At 41.6% G+C, this 18,809-nt stretch overlaps 1 protein-coding gene across 1 annotated transcript; it reads left to right on the plus strand.

The window, feature by feature from the left end:
* Positions 1–390: 390 nt before the first annotated feature.
* On the plus strand, positions 391–15,588 carry map1b (microtubule-associated protein 1B). Its single transcript, XM_076098535.1, has 9 exons — positions 391–574; positions 2,607–2,708; positions 8,054–8,136; positions 8,988–9,128; positions 9,510–11,700; positions 11,770–12,272; positions 12,318–14,664; positions 14,778–15,016; positions 15,433–15,588. The coding sequence occupies exons 1-9, from the start codon at positions 391–393 to the stop codon at positions 15,586–15,588; spliced, it is 5,946 nt and encodes a 1,981-aa protein (XP_075954650.1).
* Positions 15,589–18,809: the final 3,221 nt, after the last annotated feature.

Genomic DNA, 18,809 nt, shown 5'->3' on the forward strand with positions numbered 1-18,809 from the left:
TTTCAAAAGAGAGCTCTCGGTTAAAGTGTTTTTTATAAAACACTTTTCATTTTATTTTGAACGGGCAATGGTTGAAAATGACTCTTCATGACTGATGAAGACTTCAACACAAAGCATCAAATATCCGTGACTTCCGGAGGCGTTTGATTCGTTGCGGATGACATCAGCTGTGGAGTGAGTGTGCGAAAAAAAAAAGGAAAACCGGCGCCCTCTTCTCTCCCCGGTTACCGAATATGACACAATGTCTGCTGGTATAAAAAGCTAGGGCCACTCCTATCAAGGCTCCACTTGCATGTCTGGAGACCACTCCGGTGCTCTGTAGCGAATAAAGGGAGGAGGCTGCTGTTGTGATCCTGCGCGCGCGTGTGTACGGGAGAGACAGACGAAAGGATGGCCACCCTGGTGCAATCCGCAGAAATGGAGACTTTAGGCGTTCAAAGCAATGCGGGGACGTCTCCGACATCCTCCAGCCCCTCGCAGCACTTCAACGACAGCAAATTCTATCTGCTGGTGGTTATCGGCGAGATCATAACGGAGGATCACCTAAAGTGTGCCATTGCGGACATAGAGAAAGGTAAGATGGAGCTTTGATGGGTGCAGGCCACCACTTTACATCTTCATAATAACTTGAGCAGAGATATGTTTGCGCAGAAGTTCTTCTCATGGCTGTAGAAGTCATGTAAGCTGCAGATGCACCTGTTTCTAACCGGCATTTACGCGCGATCCATTACGCCTGAGCGAATTAAGCATATTGATGGGTCATTAACTATATTTAAAACCTTATTTATCGGGTTATTATTTGAGCTGGAGGGAGGTGATGTTGTTTGTAGAAGGGGATATTGAACAGCCCCTCCCAGTAACATCACCATAAACTGAAGACAATTGTCCCCTCACATCTTTCAACCCGTACCTTCCTTGCCACCCACCCACTGTGTTAGTTCAGTATGATTATCACATTTATGTCAGTAGGCCCAATTGTTGTCATCCACACACGTGGGCCCGCTCCTCTAATAAAGCTGCCACCAGTGATTCAGCATTAAATCTGGACTATGCGTCAACAATGCAGCGTATCGCATTTCTTTGGCTCCATGTGCATCTGCGGGTTTTTTTTCTTCTTATTCTCCCGCAGCACCTTGCCAGAGCTTTATTCAGGTGCGCCAGGCTTTTGTTTCAGGAGGGTCCCACGCTTCAGTTTGCAGTCAGGAGGAGACAACGGGGTTTATTGCAGCCGCTTTCTCTCTGCTTGTGTTGTTGTGGCGGAGAGCTTTGCAGACAAAAGTGAATAAACACGCTCTGTGTTTTGAGGCTGAAATGACTGCTCGGCTGAAACAGCGGGGTAGAATTAGATTTATCCCCCCTTGCATCCCGTGGGAACGTCTCTCCATCATCATCCAGCTCTCTCATCCCTCACCGGATGGTGGGCGTGGCTCGGTCCGCACTGCAGTCCCTACGGAAAGCCACAAGGAACGATTTTCAAAGTGAGCAGGGCGTTTTAGAAAAGCCGCAGCTGCTGTAGTTGTCTGCCTTTCTGGACTGAGTGCACTGTTTGTGTGAGAGAGGAAAGGGAAGAGGAGAATATGGCGCAGTTACTGTAGGAGGAGAGAAGAAAGAGGAAGTGTTTCCTTCTGGGTCTCACCTGATTTTAGGGTAACTAGAGTTGAACCTGTCGGATCCACCGTTTGATTCCCTGTTTTGTTAATTCAATCGATTATTATGTTGTCCCTTGCTGTGTCAGATCTTGAGACCAAAAGTTGGCTATTGCCCTTGTAAAAATCAACCCACAAGGTCCTTCACTAGCTGTTCTGGAGCGTTTGGTTGTATCACACAATCTTGTGACTCTGATGGTCGAGTTTGTGGAGTTGTTGTTTTTTTAAGCAGTTTTAGGCCCGTTCTTTTATTCTTGAAAATGTATTTTATTTTATTTACAGGCTACATTCTTCTCATTTATTTTGTATTAACATGTGACCTTATTCTTGTAAAACTACATTGTATCATCTTCATCGCTGTTGCTCATGCTAATCGATTCATGTTCTCATATTTTTGCCACACCCTTTATCTCCTGTTTCTTGTAATACCCTTTCAACAAATAATATTCTGAGTTAAATAAACTCTGTTGTTCACCTTTAGTGTGTAGTTAAGCTCAGAGATAAACACCCCAAAAAGTCCTTTTGTCTCCATTCCCAGTGCAAGTCATCACGTAACAGAGGCCTTCATTAGGCCTCTACTCTACATGATTATGAAGAGAGGATGACACCACCATGACTCAGCTCAGTGGAGATTACCAGTGCATCTGGCCAATGGCGCAACACAGACAGGGCCATGGATATTTCCTATTATAGATTTTGTTTCTCATGCCAAACCAGTAACAAGTCTATATATGTTCCCTCTTGGATATTTCCAATAAACTGGAGGCACAGGATCAGTGAAATAGATGTGTGGGTGTGGGTGAAACTTAGCACATTTATTAGACCTGTTGCCAAGTTTCTCAGTGTGTTGTCTGCTGTGAGCATTGATTCACATACGTTTTTCTTCACTGGCGTCTTTTCTTCTCCTTGCTCTTTGTTATTTTCTTGTTTATTTTTATTCTTTTTCTGTTTGTCTTGCAGGGATCCGCTCATGGGACACCAACCTTATCGACTGCAACCTGGACCAGGAGCTCAAGCTGTTTGTCTCCAGACACTCAGCTCGTTTCTCTGCAGATGTCAGAGGTACACTGGAAATTAAAGACCCTTTCACTTATAATTTCACATTATCAGTCTGATTATGCGTTAAAGCCAGGGTTGGTAATCTTCTTCAAAAACATTTTTTGTTATATTTGTTAAAAATGTTTTTACACCCCAACAGCAATCAATAAATCAAATCTTCTGACCAAAACAAAGAAAAAACATCCAGTTTCTGTGTCTGTAGCAAGACTGGAAAAAGCCCGTCCAATCATTTAATTCCCCAATGAAGGGAAGGGCTGTCAATGTCGCCGACTTTGCGACTTTCTATCTAGATTTAGCGACTTTTGGAGCTATTGCGCTAGCTGCTTTCATTTGAAAAGAGTCAACAACACTGGGCTGTTTTTGTTTTTTTTGGTTACATCATTTTTGGAATCTAGCGTACTTGCTTGTAATAGCCAAACATACACTGTATGTAGAATATGTTATATACACTGTATAGGTTATTATCACTGGTGCATGATACATGAGCAGCATTTTCTTTGTAATTGGTTGATGTGATTTTAAGTACCAGAAAATGAAATCAAGTGAGGTACAATTACCTCAGAACTGTACATAAGTATTTTAGTAAATACACTTTGTTGCATACTATCGCTGCACTTTTCAGCAGCGTACACAGTCAGCTTCAACTTCCTTGCACTACACTAAGCCGAGGGGTTTTATTACCTGTCCCTGGATATGTCCTCTCAGCATTTTGTTGCACGGTGCTGATATCATTTGCAAGGTGAGGGAGAGGTTCTATAAAGACGGAACAGATCCAGTGTGGCAGGATGTGGTCTGTCAGTGGGCAGTATGGCCTTGACGGTCAGCAGCAGTTCAAGCCGCTGCTTGGCTTTGCTCCATATTGGACATAACCAGCAGGGCTTCATTCCTCACAATAGATTGATCCAGCCAACAACTGCTGCTGCAGACTAAATCAGGTGATCTATTTTAATGCAGTAATATCAAATCTCAGAATTGGGCTTACAGAGGTGAAATACAATAACTTGAGAGGGAGGTGAAACATGGAGATGTATATAGTATTCAAAAAGACTCCCAATCACTTTCATCCAACCTTGTTTTTACCATTCTCCCATCCTCCACCCTTCCTCCTTCATGTGTGCCGTTGCCTTGCAACGCAGTTCTAGATGTGCAGTTGATTCGGGAGTAATTAGTGGTGAATCCCCAGTGGTAAGTGTCTGTCCGTGAACATAAAGAAGGGAGGGGAAGAAGATGAGAGAGAAGCAAACAAGGGAGAAAAGGAGGAGGGGGATGAGGTAGGAAGATAGAAGTGACTCAGAGCCAGAAATGCTGTTCTGATTTGTGAATTAATAAAGCCAAGGCTATTGGATGTAACGCTGCATAAACAGAAAAGCTGGAATAATATTGTTCTCTTGTATTCTACGACTTTGGCTTTTTGCCAAGTCTATTTCTCAAGGGGAGGATTTCCATTGTCTTTTGAACTTTCAATACATGAACTGCTTTATGAGGGGCTTCCTAGAAACATTCACAGGGATTTCAAATTTATTAAGGAGATAATTATGTTGGGTTTTTTTCATTCATAGAAGTATACTTTGAATTTAAACTTGTCAATTACTGCCGTGTCACTGTGTGAAACACAAAATAAACTGCTTGAAAGTAATACTTCGACATTTGGATAATCGATTATTTGCTTTATTCTCTGAGAGTTCGATGAGAAGATCAATGTACCACTCTCATATCCGTCAGCTGCTTAGCTTAGCATAGCATGAAGACCAAAGGTAACAAAATCCACCAATCAACACATTAATCCTTGTTTGTTTAGTCTGTACAAAAACAATGAAACATGTGCCACAGTATTTTCTGTTCAGGAGCAGTAACTTCCTAATATTTTATATTAAGAAGTAGTTACTGCTGTATATTTACTGGAAAGATATAAGAGTATGGTATCAATCTTCTCATCCAACTCTCGCCGTGGCAAACAAACGTACGTTTCAAAATGTCGAGCTCAATCAAACATTAGGTGCATTTTTCAGGATGAAGATGGTTGATTAGGAAGCTGAGCAGCTAACTTTATGGAGGTATAATTTATTAATATTCGTTGTAGAAAAGAAAAAACGTTTTTTTATGTTTATAGTGTAGTGCATTTATTGCTTCGGGCACAGTGCTTACAGGAAAACACAAACCAGCAGGTGGTATTGAGCGGAGAGGGACGAATGCAATTATCTGTCTGCTTGACAGATTATATGCCATCCATCACACTGCGTTAGTGCACAGGAAGCCTGAACCCCACGGTGAAGAGGACGGGAAGGCAGGAGAAAAGGGGCCAGACAGGAGACCCTCAGTGTCACCCTGATGGATATATGATAGTTCTGGTTACGCATAGATTTCCTCGCTCTCTGCCTTCAATGAAAACAGCAAGGAAGCCTGAAAAGGCTCTCTTTAAACCGCAAATCCACTTATTCCACTATTATGATCAGTAACAGTAATTAAGAATTGTGTCGACTTTCATCAATGAATTTGTTTGAGATTAAGATCCTCCTGATATGTTTCACAAATACCATCCTGTGTTCTCTCGATGTTTATTAAACCGTTGAGCCTGATTGGCCCTAGAAGTAAATCAGCAGATAGATTGATCCGTCATGTACCTATCAAGCCGCAGATTCATAGCTGGAAGAATTGAGAAGACTGGAAAACAGGTGTGGGGAAGACATAATAATGTAGTAATTATAATTATATTTTTTCTTGACAAGCTAATTCCTACAGATAGCGGCTGTAAATGAGCTTGAAACAGAATGTTATTTAGAGGCATCAATACTACGGCACAAGTGATTGACTGCTCTGTGAGTCAATTCAACAGCAGTGGCAATGCCATTAGCTCCATGCCCAGACATATTACATATACCAGTTCCCTTTATAGTCCAGTTGTGTGGGGGCACGGGAACAAGTGACATTGAAAACTGTGCTCAAGGGGCCCCCGTCTTCGCTGCTGAAAGTCAATTACTCTGTTGCGGTGGAAAAGGAAATGACAGGAAGGAGAAAGGTGCTGACACATAGCAGCCATCTGAGGAGATACATTTACAATCCTTATGTGTGAGGTCTTTCTTTGATGCAAAAAAAAAGGAGATACTGAATTTATTCTTTCCACTGATCTATTTTTGGTGAGGTGCCATCCACATTGATGTTCCCCTGTCTGGTTCAGTCTGTGGCAGGCAGGCTACACCAGTCTTGCACTTTCTATTCAGCCAGAAGGAGAATGCTCAGTGATGCGTGTCACGTTACCTCGCTTCCCGCTGAGACAGAGACGCACTAGGCATTGAGGATTTTTACATCGATCAAGGTAATTGTCAGGGTCAAGCAAGCCCCAGTGCACAATGTGTCATTTTTTGACGAGTTGGCCTAGACACCCGGCAATTTGGCAGCTCGGTGGTGGCGGTGCTGGTGGCTCCCTTGTGCTCTAAACGGACTAATGTATTTTCTGTTTCATAACATAAAATGCCAGTGAGCTGGGCGTAACCCACAGTGTGACAAACAAAGAAAGATGCTTTCCTATTACATTGGCAATGGCTTGTGTATCGTAGCACGACAGGATGAGCGATAGACGTCCATGATTGATTGTTCTCTCATTTCACACACCACGGAAAACTGTTTCCTAAGTCACTTGTTCTTCGGTCATCAGTTTAAGACTGCTGTCTCTTCAGAACAAAGCTGAGCGAAGCTGGCAGAGTCAACTGGGATTGTGATGATGGCGGTATTAGACTGACGCAAATCTCTGCTTCAAACTGCAAATAGAATACAAATGCAAAGGATTACATTTTGTTGTTATGACTTTCAAATAAATCACAAACAGTATCTTCACATCCCAAGGACTAAACTTAAATAGCAAATATCAGATCTGAAATTAAACTATTAAAATTGTTTTTCACCGTAATAATATCTTACAGTATTTTTTTTTTATCCTTCAAATTAAAGGCAAAATTTTTCACAAGGGGAAAAGTCAGGGGATTGCCAAATTCATTTGGAGTCATCCTCTGGGAACCATGAACGTGTGTTCTAAATGTTATCGCAATCCATTCAACAGTAAAAGTATACTATCATAACCGTCATTTATCTCAAAAGTATTTTTTATCGGAAAAATTGCTTTTAGATTTTGATATTATACTAGTTTACTGATATTAATTACATTTGATTAAACAATGACATTGTTATTCATTTGAAAAGAACCAATGATGAACCAATACATTTGAATGCAAAACTTGCAGAAGAGAATAGCAAAAGACCCCACTCCCCTCTCCCAAAGAAAGCAGAAAAAGGTGATGTTGTCTTTGTCATTTAAGCATCTTCCATGATTTTCATGAAAACTCAAAATCAAAGGCACACTAGGAATAGTATTCCCTCCGGGGAACTAACTCCATTAAACAAATGGAGTGCAATACCAGAACTGCTGAAAGGGTTGGCAAGTGGTGAAATACTCATTATTTCAAGCATCTTTCATTCGTTGAATGAAAGAGTTTTTCCATATGGAGTGACAGCCCTCTGGGAGGGTTAATGGCTATATGCTCCATAATGAGGATCTGCTATATGAAATATAAATGGAAGAATCGCCCCCAGGAGCCAGATAGCTGCTGCAGGATCACATCCCTGGAGACGAGGCACACTCTATCCTCTCAATTTTAAGCTTATATTCAAGCAACACCTCACTGACCTCTGAACGTAACAGGGAACATATTGTTACATGTTAGCGGCAGCATTTCCTTTCATTTTTACTAGTAGAAGTTGATCTAAATTGATCAAATAAAACCAATCTTTTGTCAGTTGGCTGTAGGGGAATTCGTTGATCCAAGTATTCAAAAAGAAATGAGACAACAAGGAGAAGAAACAAAGACCGATTGAGTGAGTGAAGCCTGCTGTGTTAAGATGAATAATGATGAAGATGTCAGCAGGACCAAAGGATACACCCCCAAATACACATGGACCAAAGTCATCATCACAATCAATCATCCAAAACCTAAGATGATTGATTATGAGCCTGTCACACCCGACTGTTCATTTTCTGTGTAACACTTCTGTCTAATGAGGGGAAACTGCTACTTATGGCAAAGTGTGGCAGACTGAACCATATTTAGTCCCCATTATACAGAGAAAACAAACAATGATTGAGTCTTAACAAGTAATCATTGTGTTTTGTCTCTAAGTCAAGTAGAGCCGATTACTAGTTGAACATTAGTTGATTAATACATTAATTCAAAATCAATTGATTTCGTTCTAACTTGATAAATGTCAATATTTGCTGGTTTTCTTCTTATGTGATAGTAAATTGAAAACCTTTTTTGTGCTATTTTTCTTCTATAACTATTTTCCATTTTGTTTTGCAGGGCAGAGGATTCTTCACCATAAAAGTAATGTCCTGGAGACGGTGGTGCTCATCAACCCTTCAGATGACGCAGTCAGTACTGAGGTAAAATTTGCTATAATTGTTAAATTATTATAACCTCTTCCTTATTCTGTAACTTTGCATTTCATCTCCCATCCTCCTATCAAGAAGGGATGATTCACAAATACATTAAATAAATGCACATTTACAAAGCAATTACAGCTAGAAAAGGATTATTCTTCAACCTTGGCCAACTATCTACCCTCTTAATAGGAACTGCTGTTCGTTGAAATGAAAAAGCAATTAGGATCTCAAAGGACAGGACTAATGCCTTATTTACTGCTAGAATAACAAGTACAGCCTTTACAATTTGTCATTGCATTTAGGCTTTTGCTACATTTTGATAACAAGAAAGACACAGCAGGGTCAGGAGTACAGATGATACGACACAAGATTTTCTCTTGTGTCATCTGTGCTCCTTTTCAGCGTTGCCTCCGCCCCTCAACCATGTCTGCAGTCATACTGTGCATTAATAATATCTCACAGCACAGCAGATTTGACCTGGCCAGCCGCCAACAGCTGATGTTGTTGAAGTAGAAGGAAAAAAAAGACCAACAGAAAGAGGGGAAGAGGCAAGAGATAGACGGATGAAAAGAAACAAGTCAGCTAATTAGCTAATGGATTAGAGTGACGGGAAACTGGTGATATTTCAAATGCACTAAATCTTCAAGCTGATTGCTGCAGCAGCAAGGCTTTGTATTTCCTGTATCTGTATCTAGTAATTTGATTTGTATATACTCTTTGTCTTTCTTAAGCATTTGCAATAAATGAAATATTTCTTTACTGTTTTTAATCAGTGTTTCTTTCACTTGTCCATTACTTTCAACCAAAGTCAGTGGTGCACTATCATGACTTTTTCTTCTTTAAATTTCTAGGCTCGTTTGATGATCTCAGACACTTCCAGACACAAGCTTCTGGTTCTCTCGGGGCAATGCTCTGAAAACAGTGGGGAGCTGATTCTTCAGTCTGGATCATTCTCTTTCTCCAACTTCATAGACATATTTACCGACCAAGAGGTGAGCTGGCATGATGATTTCTATTTTACGCACCAAAATGTGATCTATGATACTGTAATATGATAGTTTTCCGCATGTTCATACACAAGTTTTGGCAATTTTATTATTTACAATAGTGAAAGGCTTCCCCCGTCTTTTTATAGAATAATTTTTCTTTAAATGTTTGTCAGTAACACCCTTTCAATAAATGCATGGTGGTTGCTTTCCAGAAAAGCTCTCACTCTTGCATTGAATAATAGTCTTAAAACTTGACATACATACCATACAGATACTGTATATACATAAACAAATATACACTAAATCTGTGATTGCAAATCACTCGTTTTATTACGGACTCTGACAAATTAAAAATTAAAGCCACCTAATTTTTCTCATGCACAGATTGGTGAATTGCTCAGCACCATTAACCCGGGAAACAAAGCCAACCTCACACTGTCCTGCCCTGAACAAGGCGAATGGAAAAACTCCAACTTGGACAAACACAACCTGCAGGACTTCATTTACATGAAACTAAACTCCACTACCATACTTCCTGAAATGGAGGGCCTCTCGGAGTTCACAGAGTATTTATCTGAATCAGTAGAGATCCCATCTCCTTTTGACATGTTAGAACCACCGACATCAGGTGGATTCCTGAAACTTTCCAAACCATGCTGTTACATTTTCCCTGCTGGTAGCGGTGACTCTGCTCTCTTTGCTGTCAACGGCTTCAACATGCTCATTAATGGTGGCTCGGACAGGAAGTCATGCTTCTGGAAGCTGGTGAGACATCTGGACCGCGTGGACTCCATCCTCATGACACACATTGGTGACGACAACCTGCCAGGCATCAATAGCATGCTGCAGAGGAAGGTTGCAGAGCTTGAGGAGGAACAGTCACAGGGCTCGACAGCTAACAGTGACTGGGTGAAGAACATGATTTCTCCAGATATTGGCATTGTGTTTGTGAATCTTCCTGAAAACCTGGATAACCCAGAACCTAATTACAGAGTGCGGAGGAATGTTGAGGAGGCAGCTTTCACTCAGCAGTTCCTCACAAAGCTAAATTTGAGGTTAGAGTCTTTGCAAAGGCCTGTTGGAAACACAATTGAACCACTCATACTTTTTCAAAAAATGGGCGTTGGGAAGCTTGAGATGTATGTGCTCAATCCATCAAGGAACAGCAAGGAGATGCAGCACTTTATGAAGCAGTGGACAGGAAGTGAAAAAGACACAACCTCCATTCTGCTGCCAAACGGAAAAGAATCTGAGTTCCCCGTCTCTTACTTGACTTCTATCTCTTCACTCATTGTGTGGCACCCTGCAAATCCCTCAGATAAGGTTGTGCGTGTTCTCTTTCCTGGAAATGCCACCCAGCATCACATCTTTGAAGGTTTAGAAAAGCTAAAGCACTTGGACTTCTTGAAACAGCCAGTTGTCACTCAGAAAGCGATGTCTTCTAATATGCCGGCTACACCAACACTTAAGCAAGCTAAGATGAAACAAAGAACAGACAGCAAAGAGAGCCTGAAGACTACCCCAAAGCCATCACCAAGCAAAAGCATTAGAAAGGATTCAAAGGAGGAAGTAAAGGCAAAGGCAGATGCGGAATCGTCTCATGAAAAAACACAGAAGACTGAGAAAAAAGAAAAGGCCCCTCTGAAAAAGGAGAAGGCAAAGGCACCCGAGAAAGAATCAAAAGCAAAGGCAGAGCAAACAGCTCAAAATGAAACTCCAGAAAAAAAGAAGCCTGACATAAAACCCAAAAAGGAGGCCAAAGTGTCTGTGGAAAAGAAAAAGGAGGTTAAAAAAGAAGTTGCAAAGAAAGATGATACACCCAAACACAGTGTTAAAAAGGATGAAAAAGTAAAAAGAGAGGAGGCAAAGAAAGTTATAAAAAAGGATATCAGAAAAGACTCACCTATGAAGGAGAAGAAGGAAGAAAAGAAAGAGCAAAAGAAAGATGTCAAAAGGCCCTTTAAAGACATAAAGAAGACATCCGCTGTGGGTGAAGAAAAGAGTCTAGCACCAAAACCAAAGCCCCTGAAAAAAGAAAATGCTTCAAAGAAAGATGCAGGAATCCCATCCAAGTTAAAAGAGAAAGGAAAGCCAAAGGTGACAAAGAAGGAGACAAAGGTGGACAGTGGCAAGCTTGCACCAAGTGCAGCTGCTATTGCAGAGGATGCAGAAGCAGTAAGATCTCTGATGTCCACACCAGAAGACCTCACTAAGGACTTTGAGGAGCTTAGAGCTGAAGATGTGGTGGAGGATGACGCAACTGTGCCACAAATTAAGGAAGAAGAGGCTGTGATGATCCACAGTGAAGACATAATACAAACCAAAGAGTCACCTGAGGCATTAGAGTCTGTGGATGAGGGTATAACCACAACAGAGGTTGAAGGAGACACTGGAGAGACTCCAGAAGAACAAGTTCTTAAAGGAAAATTCAACGGCAGTGTAAGTGAGAAGTTTGAAGATGAAGGTACTGTCATGGAGGAGACATCTGAGGGAGGAGATTATGAAGATAAGGGAGAGATAGAAGAAGTTTATGAACCACAGAGGGTGGAACCAGATAAAGAAAAGCTTATTCCTAGTGAAGATGAACACCAGGACGACAAACCAAGAGCTAGTGTTGAAGACAACAATGATGTGACTAATAAAGATATAGAAGGTCAGAATGTAAGTGTGGGAGAAAATGACAAACATAATCTGTTTGTATCAGCCTCACCAAAAGTGTCTTCACCTGTTTCTCCAGCTGCATCTATCCATGACGAAATGATTCCTGTTGGCTTTGAGAGGTCAACAGCCTCGGATTATGAGAACAGAGATGAACCCCCTGAGGATTACACTGTCACCTCTGGCCACACTCAGTCCACCCTTGAGATCTCCAGTGTGCCTACTCCCATGGATGAGATGTTGACTCCTAGGGACATTATGAGTGACGAAAACACCAATGATGAGTCTCCTTCACAGGACGTGGGCAGGTTTGTGACATCAGCATCTGGAGAGTTTGACAGGAAGAAGCTGTCTCCACTTCAGGATATGCAAGGGACAGATCACTCGCAGAGTGATGCCACAGAAGGCCAGGACTACAACCACTCCGCTTCCACGATATCTCCTCCTTCATTACTAGAAGAAGATAAATTCTGTCAGGGGTTTCCCTATGCAGGGAAAGCTGAAGGGTTTGCCACAGCTCAAGAGTCATGTGAGAATCATGACACAGACACAGACACTGTTAGACTCAGTTCAACTTCCACAACATCACCTGTTGTGCGTTCTCCTTCAGTGGACCGCAAGGACAAGTTTGATTCTCCATCACTGTTTGCTGTTCCAATAGAACTGTCCACCACACTTGCAGGGTGCGCCAGAGAGACAGCTAATCCCTCCATCAGCCCCGATGACAAGACATTGGAGGGAGCTAACTCGCCTCAGTCCTCTGGTCACACACCTTACTATCAGTCACCAGTAGATGAAAGAGCAGGAGCTCTACCACCTGTGTCAGAAGACGAAGCACAGGGTCCAACAATTGTGGAGGTAACAAGTGATAAAGAGGAGTCCTCCAATAGAGGTACTCCAGAGCCTAATGAGCCAGAACGAGAAAGTTCATCCCCTGTAGAGAGGATAATGTCCTCTCCAAAGTGCTCACCTTCAACTGCACCCGATTCCCCAACGAAGATGGAAAAGTCACTCTTCAATGAAGATCAGAAGAAAAATGGAGATTCAGTCTTGTCCTCAGCACCAATGACCAAACAGGAATCAGACACTAATGTTTTTACAGCGTTCAAAGAAGAGAGTAAAATGTCCATTTCAGAGGGTACCACATCAGACAAGTCAGGAACCCCTCTGGAGGAGGTGGTAGCAGAAGATACATTTTCCCATTTAGCTTCAGCATCCACCGCCTCTCTGGCCACCTGCTCCTTGCTAGAACCCACCACTGACTCTCCCTCCCTTCATGCTGAGGTAGGCTCTCCTCACTCAACAGAGGTAGATGACTCTTTTTCTGTGTCTGTGGTTCAGCCCCCAACCACCTTCCAGGAAGCTGAGGGATCGCCATCAAAGGAAGATAGCCCGAGGCCCATGTCTATCTCCCCAGACATCTCACCAAAGACAAAAAGCAGAACACAGGACACAAAATCCCCAGAGCACTCCACCATGTCGATCGAGTTTGGCCAAGAGTCCCCTGACCACTCCTTAGCCCTGGACTTTAGTAAGCAATCTCCAGAGCATCTATCTGTGGGAGGCAGTTCACATGCTACAGAGAATGGCCCGACTGAGGTTGACTATAGCCCCTCAGATGGAGCAAATGGAAAACCATCTGGAGACCATAGTTCTACAGTGGAAAAGCCTTTTCTTTTTGATGAGAGCGATTCAGCGCTTGCCACTTCTGCAACCCCATCAGATGCATCTCAGTCAACTCCCTCTGTTACAACCCCATGCCAGATGACAGAGATGCTACATGCCGTGGCTGACCAGAAGTCTCCGGTCACCCCAAAGGCATCCTCTCTCACCCATTCTCCCTACTCCAATGAGCCATCCCCAGTGCTAGGAGGGTCCCCGGCTAAAGAAAAAACTAGCCCAATTTCACCATCTGTGGAGAGCATTACTAATAAATCTGACATGCAACAGAAATACGACAAGTCACCCTCACCTCCCAAAGCTGCTTCTCCTTCATCGTCTTTTACCTTTACAAAAGAAGAGACCTTTTCCCCGGCAAAGGAGACTAATCCCTTTAAATGTGAGGATTCTACACTTGAGGCAAAATCCCCTGTGAGCCCCAAAGTTCCCTTTCCATCATATCTACCTCTCTCCTCTGATCCTTGTCATTACAATTCTGCCTGTGGCTCCAGGGACCCAGACTTTTCCACTAAGAAGACTCCCTCTGCTCCATCTAAGACAGATGTCGACCTCTGTCTAGTCACTTCATGTGAGTATCTCCACCCCAAGACAGAACTGTCCCCGTCTTTCATCAACCCTAACCCTCTAGAATACTTCATCAATGAAGAGAATGCCACGGATGAGGAGAAGCCTCTGGTCAAGTCAGGAGGAGGGCCCCCACCTCCAGGTGGTAAGCTTTCCACCAAGCAGTGTGAGGAGACCCCGCCCACATCCATCAGTGAATCTGCCCCCTCCCAGACGGATTCAGACGTCCCACCAGGGACAGAGGAGTGCCCCTCCATTACAGCAGATGCCAACATCGACTCTGAAGACGACTCTGAGACTCTGCCTACTGACAGAACGCTGACCTACAGGCATGCCGATCCTCCTCCTGTGACACTCAGGGACTCCGCTCCATCTTCAGGCCACCATGATGTCTGCATGGTGGACCCAGAAGCCCTTAATGCGGAAGAAAACCTCCACAATGCTAATACCGAAGGAGGAGAAAAGCCCAAGAAGAAAAAGCTCTTGAAAAAGTCTTCCTCGCCAGCTAGGAAGACTGCTCTATCAAAAGTAAAGGACACAAAGACTCTGTCTCCAAAGAAGAATGTCGGAGAAGGGAAAGATGCAAAGAATGCAACCAATACCTCTGCATCCAGAGGTGTAAAAAGTGCTTCATCAGGTGAATATTACCTACTTATTGTCATCATTTAAATCACTTTACTACTTCACATAATTTGCTCATATTTATTAATGACCTTACCAAAGAGAGTACTTTATTTTTTGCCCTTTCAGGTACCGGCAGTGGAAAGGTATCAGGTGGGGTATCTCTGCCCAACTGTCCTCCTATGTACATGGATTTGGTTTACATCCCTAATCACTGCAATGCCAAGAATGCGGATGCCGAGTTCTTTAAGCGGGTGCGCTCTTCTTACTATGTGGTCAGTGGCAATGATCCAACAGCTCAGGAGCCCAGTAGGGCTGTCCTTGATGCTTTACTTGAAGGAAAGGCCCAGTGGGGAAACAATATGCAGGTGAGTATTTATATGATTGATATGATACTGTAAAACTAACTGGAATGCTGTTTATTTTTGCTTTATTTGACATTCAAATTTTGAGCCTCAATTTGAGATTTTTTAATTCCTATTTGTTAATGCCCTCGCCCCAATTTAACTGTGCCAGAAGGGTTTGAGGGTATAAATACAATATATAATAGATTTGTTAGTTATAAACACATTTTTAAATGATTTATTATTGATATATGACTTTCTCTTTGGTCCTCTGTTTATCACATTTGCATTTGGATTAGAATGTTGTATATAAGCAGGGGTAAATGTCAAATGGGAGGGGGAGACAGAAAGACAAAGAAAACTTTTGGTTGTACAGTAAAGGATGATTATTGAATTATCTGAATGCTTGAGCTTAGAAACCTCCCTCCTCTCTGTGTCAGGTCACTCTGATTCCAACCCATGACACTGATGTGATGAGGGAGTGGTACCAGGAGACCCACGACAAGCAGCAGGAGCTCAACATCATGGTCCTGGCCAGCAGCAGCACTGTTGTCATGCAGGATGAGTCTTTCCCCGCTTGTAAGATAGAGATGTAGGCCTGTTCAGCAAGAAAACAGCGGGCCTAGTGACTGATAATGATTATTTAAGGAAGAAAACAAATCCATGTAGCATAAAGCATAAGCAGACACTTAAACACTTATATTCTAAAATGCTCTTTCTTGTGTACCAAACCATGAAAAAGATAATATCTCCAATGAGGACTAACACGAATACAAATTAGCTTTGAGGGGCTCCATCTAAAGGACAATGTTTCCTCCGCACTGTAAAGTTTTAGGTATAAATGTATCATGCTGGGTGGAAATTAGAATCCAAAAGAAGCACGGCCAAGTCATGATTGTCAATTAAGTTAACTCTTACAGTTCAAATAATGATGATGTTGATGAAGTATTGAGTTTCGTCTGATTCCCCAGATCAGAATACATGAGAGGGTTTAATCAATTTAACTGCTGTCAGTGAACAAAACACCCCTGCATATGATATATTCTTGAATAACGGCTGTTATCCACACCAAAGTATAAAACACGTTTTCTGTTATTGCCTTAGGGAGAGGGTCAAAGTGAATGTATAAGAACTGGTGCAACTAGCAGAAGAGTGGGCAGGTAACTCTACACACTAGTGGTCAATCCCAAAAAGGACTGTTATATGGTTACATAGTTGAATGATGATGGATATGAAATAACTTGAAAGGACACTCAACACTGATTAGCATTACTATGATGTCTGACTTCATATTCATCACGGGCGAGACAAAGTGCCCCTGTTGTGAAACCTTATGCTTTTAAGTCGGCTGGGTTTCATTTGATTTAAAATGGATGTTTATGTTGCTGCTTATGTATGAATACTAATTTATTATGTTAAATGTTAATTTATTGTGCTTGATTGTCCAGATAGCCTTTTGCACTGCGCAACAGGAAGTTGCTTCAGAATGCGCTCCCTTGCCTTTTGTCACAATGCTTTTTAGAGGATCGCCTTTTATTTCAAAATGCCTGTTTTATTTCAGTTATTCAGTTATAGTTATTTAAAAGAGAGAAGATCAGATCTTATTTCTTATACCTGTTTTTAATGTAATCATTGAGCTATGGGAGTGCTAGCCTTTCCCATTGTAGAGCTGGTGAGGCAGGATATTTTCATAAACCTTAAAATGTCTTGTTTTTCTCAAGCATTGTACTATAATTATAAATAGCTTTGTGGCCGATGGAGTGGTTGGAAGACATGCATGATGTGTTGATGTTTTTTTTCTCTTTTTTTATGGGGATTTTGCTCAGACTTGCATTAAGAACAACAGGGCTAGGCTAAATACATTAATGTAAGGAGCATTTTAGGATTTTTGCAAGTTGTGTCATGACATTGTACACTACAGTAACTCAAATGGCTTACAAACGTGCACTGTATCAATATAACACTTGACTTTGGGTGTGGTACAGAAGGTTGAAGGCTGAAAGTTTCTTGTGACAGAAGAGTTTCTCCTCTTTAGTCGGGATGAAAAGGTAAAAGCTTCCAGTAGAGGCGCAGTCTTGAGAGAGGCAGCTCACGGAGGTGAGAGTGAGTGACTTGTGTGTTTTTGATGAAAGTATGTAAAACAAAAACACTTTAAACACATACACAACACAAACCCAACAAACAGCACAGATGCCACAGATCAACTTTGACAGGCCACCTTCTGGAGAAACATTTAAAAAATCACAATTCGATGATGACAGACTTTGGTACTTTGGGCTATTCTATCAACTCATCAAGCTCACCAGATATTTCTGAAATGATGTCCGGTGTTCATGATACTTATAATCAGATGTCCTGCAGGGGAACTCAAACCAACAACACACAATCTCTGAACTGACAATTCTCTTGAACTGGCATTTCTTCTTTCTCCATACTTCCTCTCTTTCTCTTTCTCTCTATTTATCTATGCCTTTTTCTCCTTATCTTTCTCTCGGGAGAACTTTAATAATGTTTGTCTGCAGCTGTGTGGTATATTTGTCTTGTGATCTTGCATCTTCTCTGCCCCTTACCCCAACTCATATGTAACGTATAGCAATTAGTTTCAAGTGAAAGTATTCCTTAGTGCTTTCTGATGTTTGTGTGCAATATTTCCTCTCCCCATATGGCGAAACTGATGTAAGAACAAACATTTAAAACAACCCCAATAAAATCTGGTGTGAAAAAAAAGAATTTGTGTTTTTGTTTTTTTCCAACCTCTTTATAGGGTCTAGTTATCGTGTATTACAAAGGCAGTGTTATTTCTTATAATGTTATAATCAGACTGTGATGTTGAAAGGAAAATTGCTCCATTGCTTTTTAAAAACAGCTTCTTCTTCTTCTCATCATAAACAGTACCACATTTGAAAATATCACATATCGAAGTATCTTGCTTAGAAGTGAATAATGACTTTATAAAAAATAATTTGGCTATTAACATGCCCAAAGAAGTTACGCCTTTACAATTCTACTCATATAAACAAGACCAAGAGCCGGCCACGCTGTCGGCTGTCTGAGTCGACAGCGGTTCTTTGAGCTAATAGCTAATGCCAGCATGCTAACATGCTCGCAATACCAATGCTAACTTTCTGATGTTTAGCAGACCAAAGTTTACCATGAGCTTACCATAGTTTACCATTACCATTAGTTTAACGCATTAGCTGAGGCTGGTGCAGTAAGTGATGTAAGCAAAGATAGAGTAGCTGTGTGTGAGTGTTTTGACACTGTTCTGTAAAGGTTTTTGCCTGACACTGCCAGTTAAATTTTGTGCCATGCACTTAGTCATCCATGTCTGGAAACTGTCTGAATATTTTAGCACTGCTAGCGACATTACACTAGGGACATGTAACACTCAGCGCTATATTGAACCCAGGACCATGCAGCCGTGCTGAGACTCCACTACTGCTTTTAATGCAAAGGAAAATGAAGAAAAAAAAGACCAAATGAATAAGATAAATGTAACTTATAACAAATTAAAAGATCAAAAATAAAGCAGAATATCTAGAACATGAAACATGTCAGAAGGATGTGGGAAAGATACGTAAATGTAAATTTAGAGCGTATTTAGCTCCTCAGGATGTAATGAACTGAAGGACCTCCTCAGACGCCTCAGGGACATTAACTAAAAAAAGCAGAGCAGGATAAGAGGACAAAATTAGTCACTGAGTGAACATACATGCATATAAATGTATGTCGTAAGTATTGCTATAGGTGGAAGATAACCTATATAATTATCTTTCAAGGACAGTCATTTTAGAACAGTTGCACACAGTCTGACAAA

The sequence above is a fragment of the Anarhichas minor genome, unplaced genomic scaffold, assembly GCF_050575085.1.
Source record: "Anarhichas minor isolate MPS153535 unplaced genomic scaffold, ASM5057508v1 ptg000002l, whole genome shotgun sequence".
NCBI classification, from domain to species: Eukaryota; Metazoa; Chordata; class Actinopteri; order Perciformes; family Anarhichadidae; genus Anarhichas; species Anarhichas minor.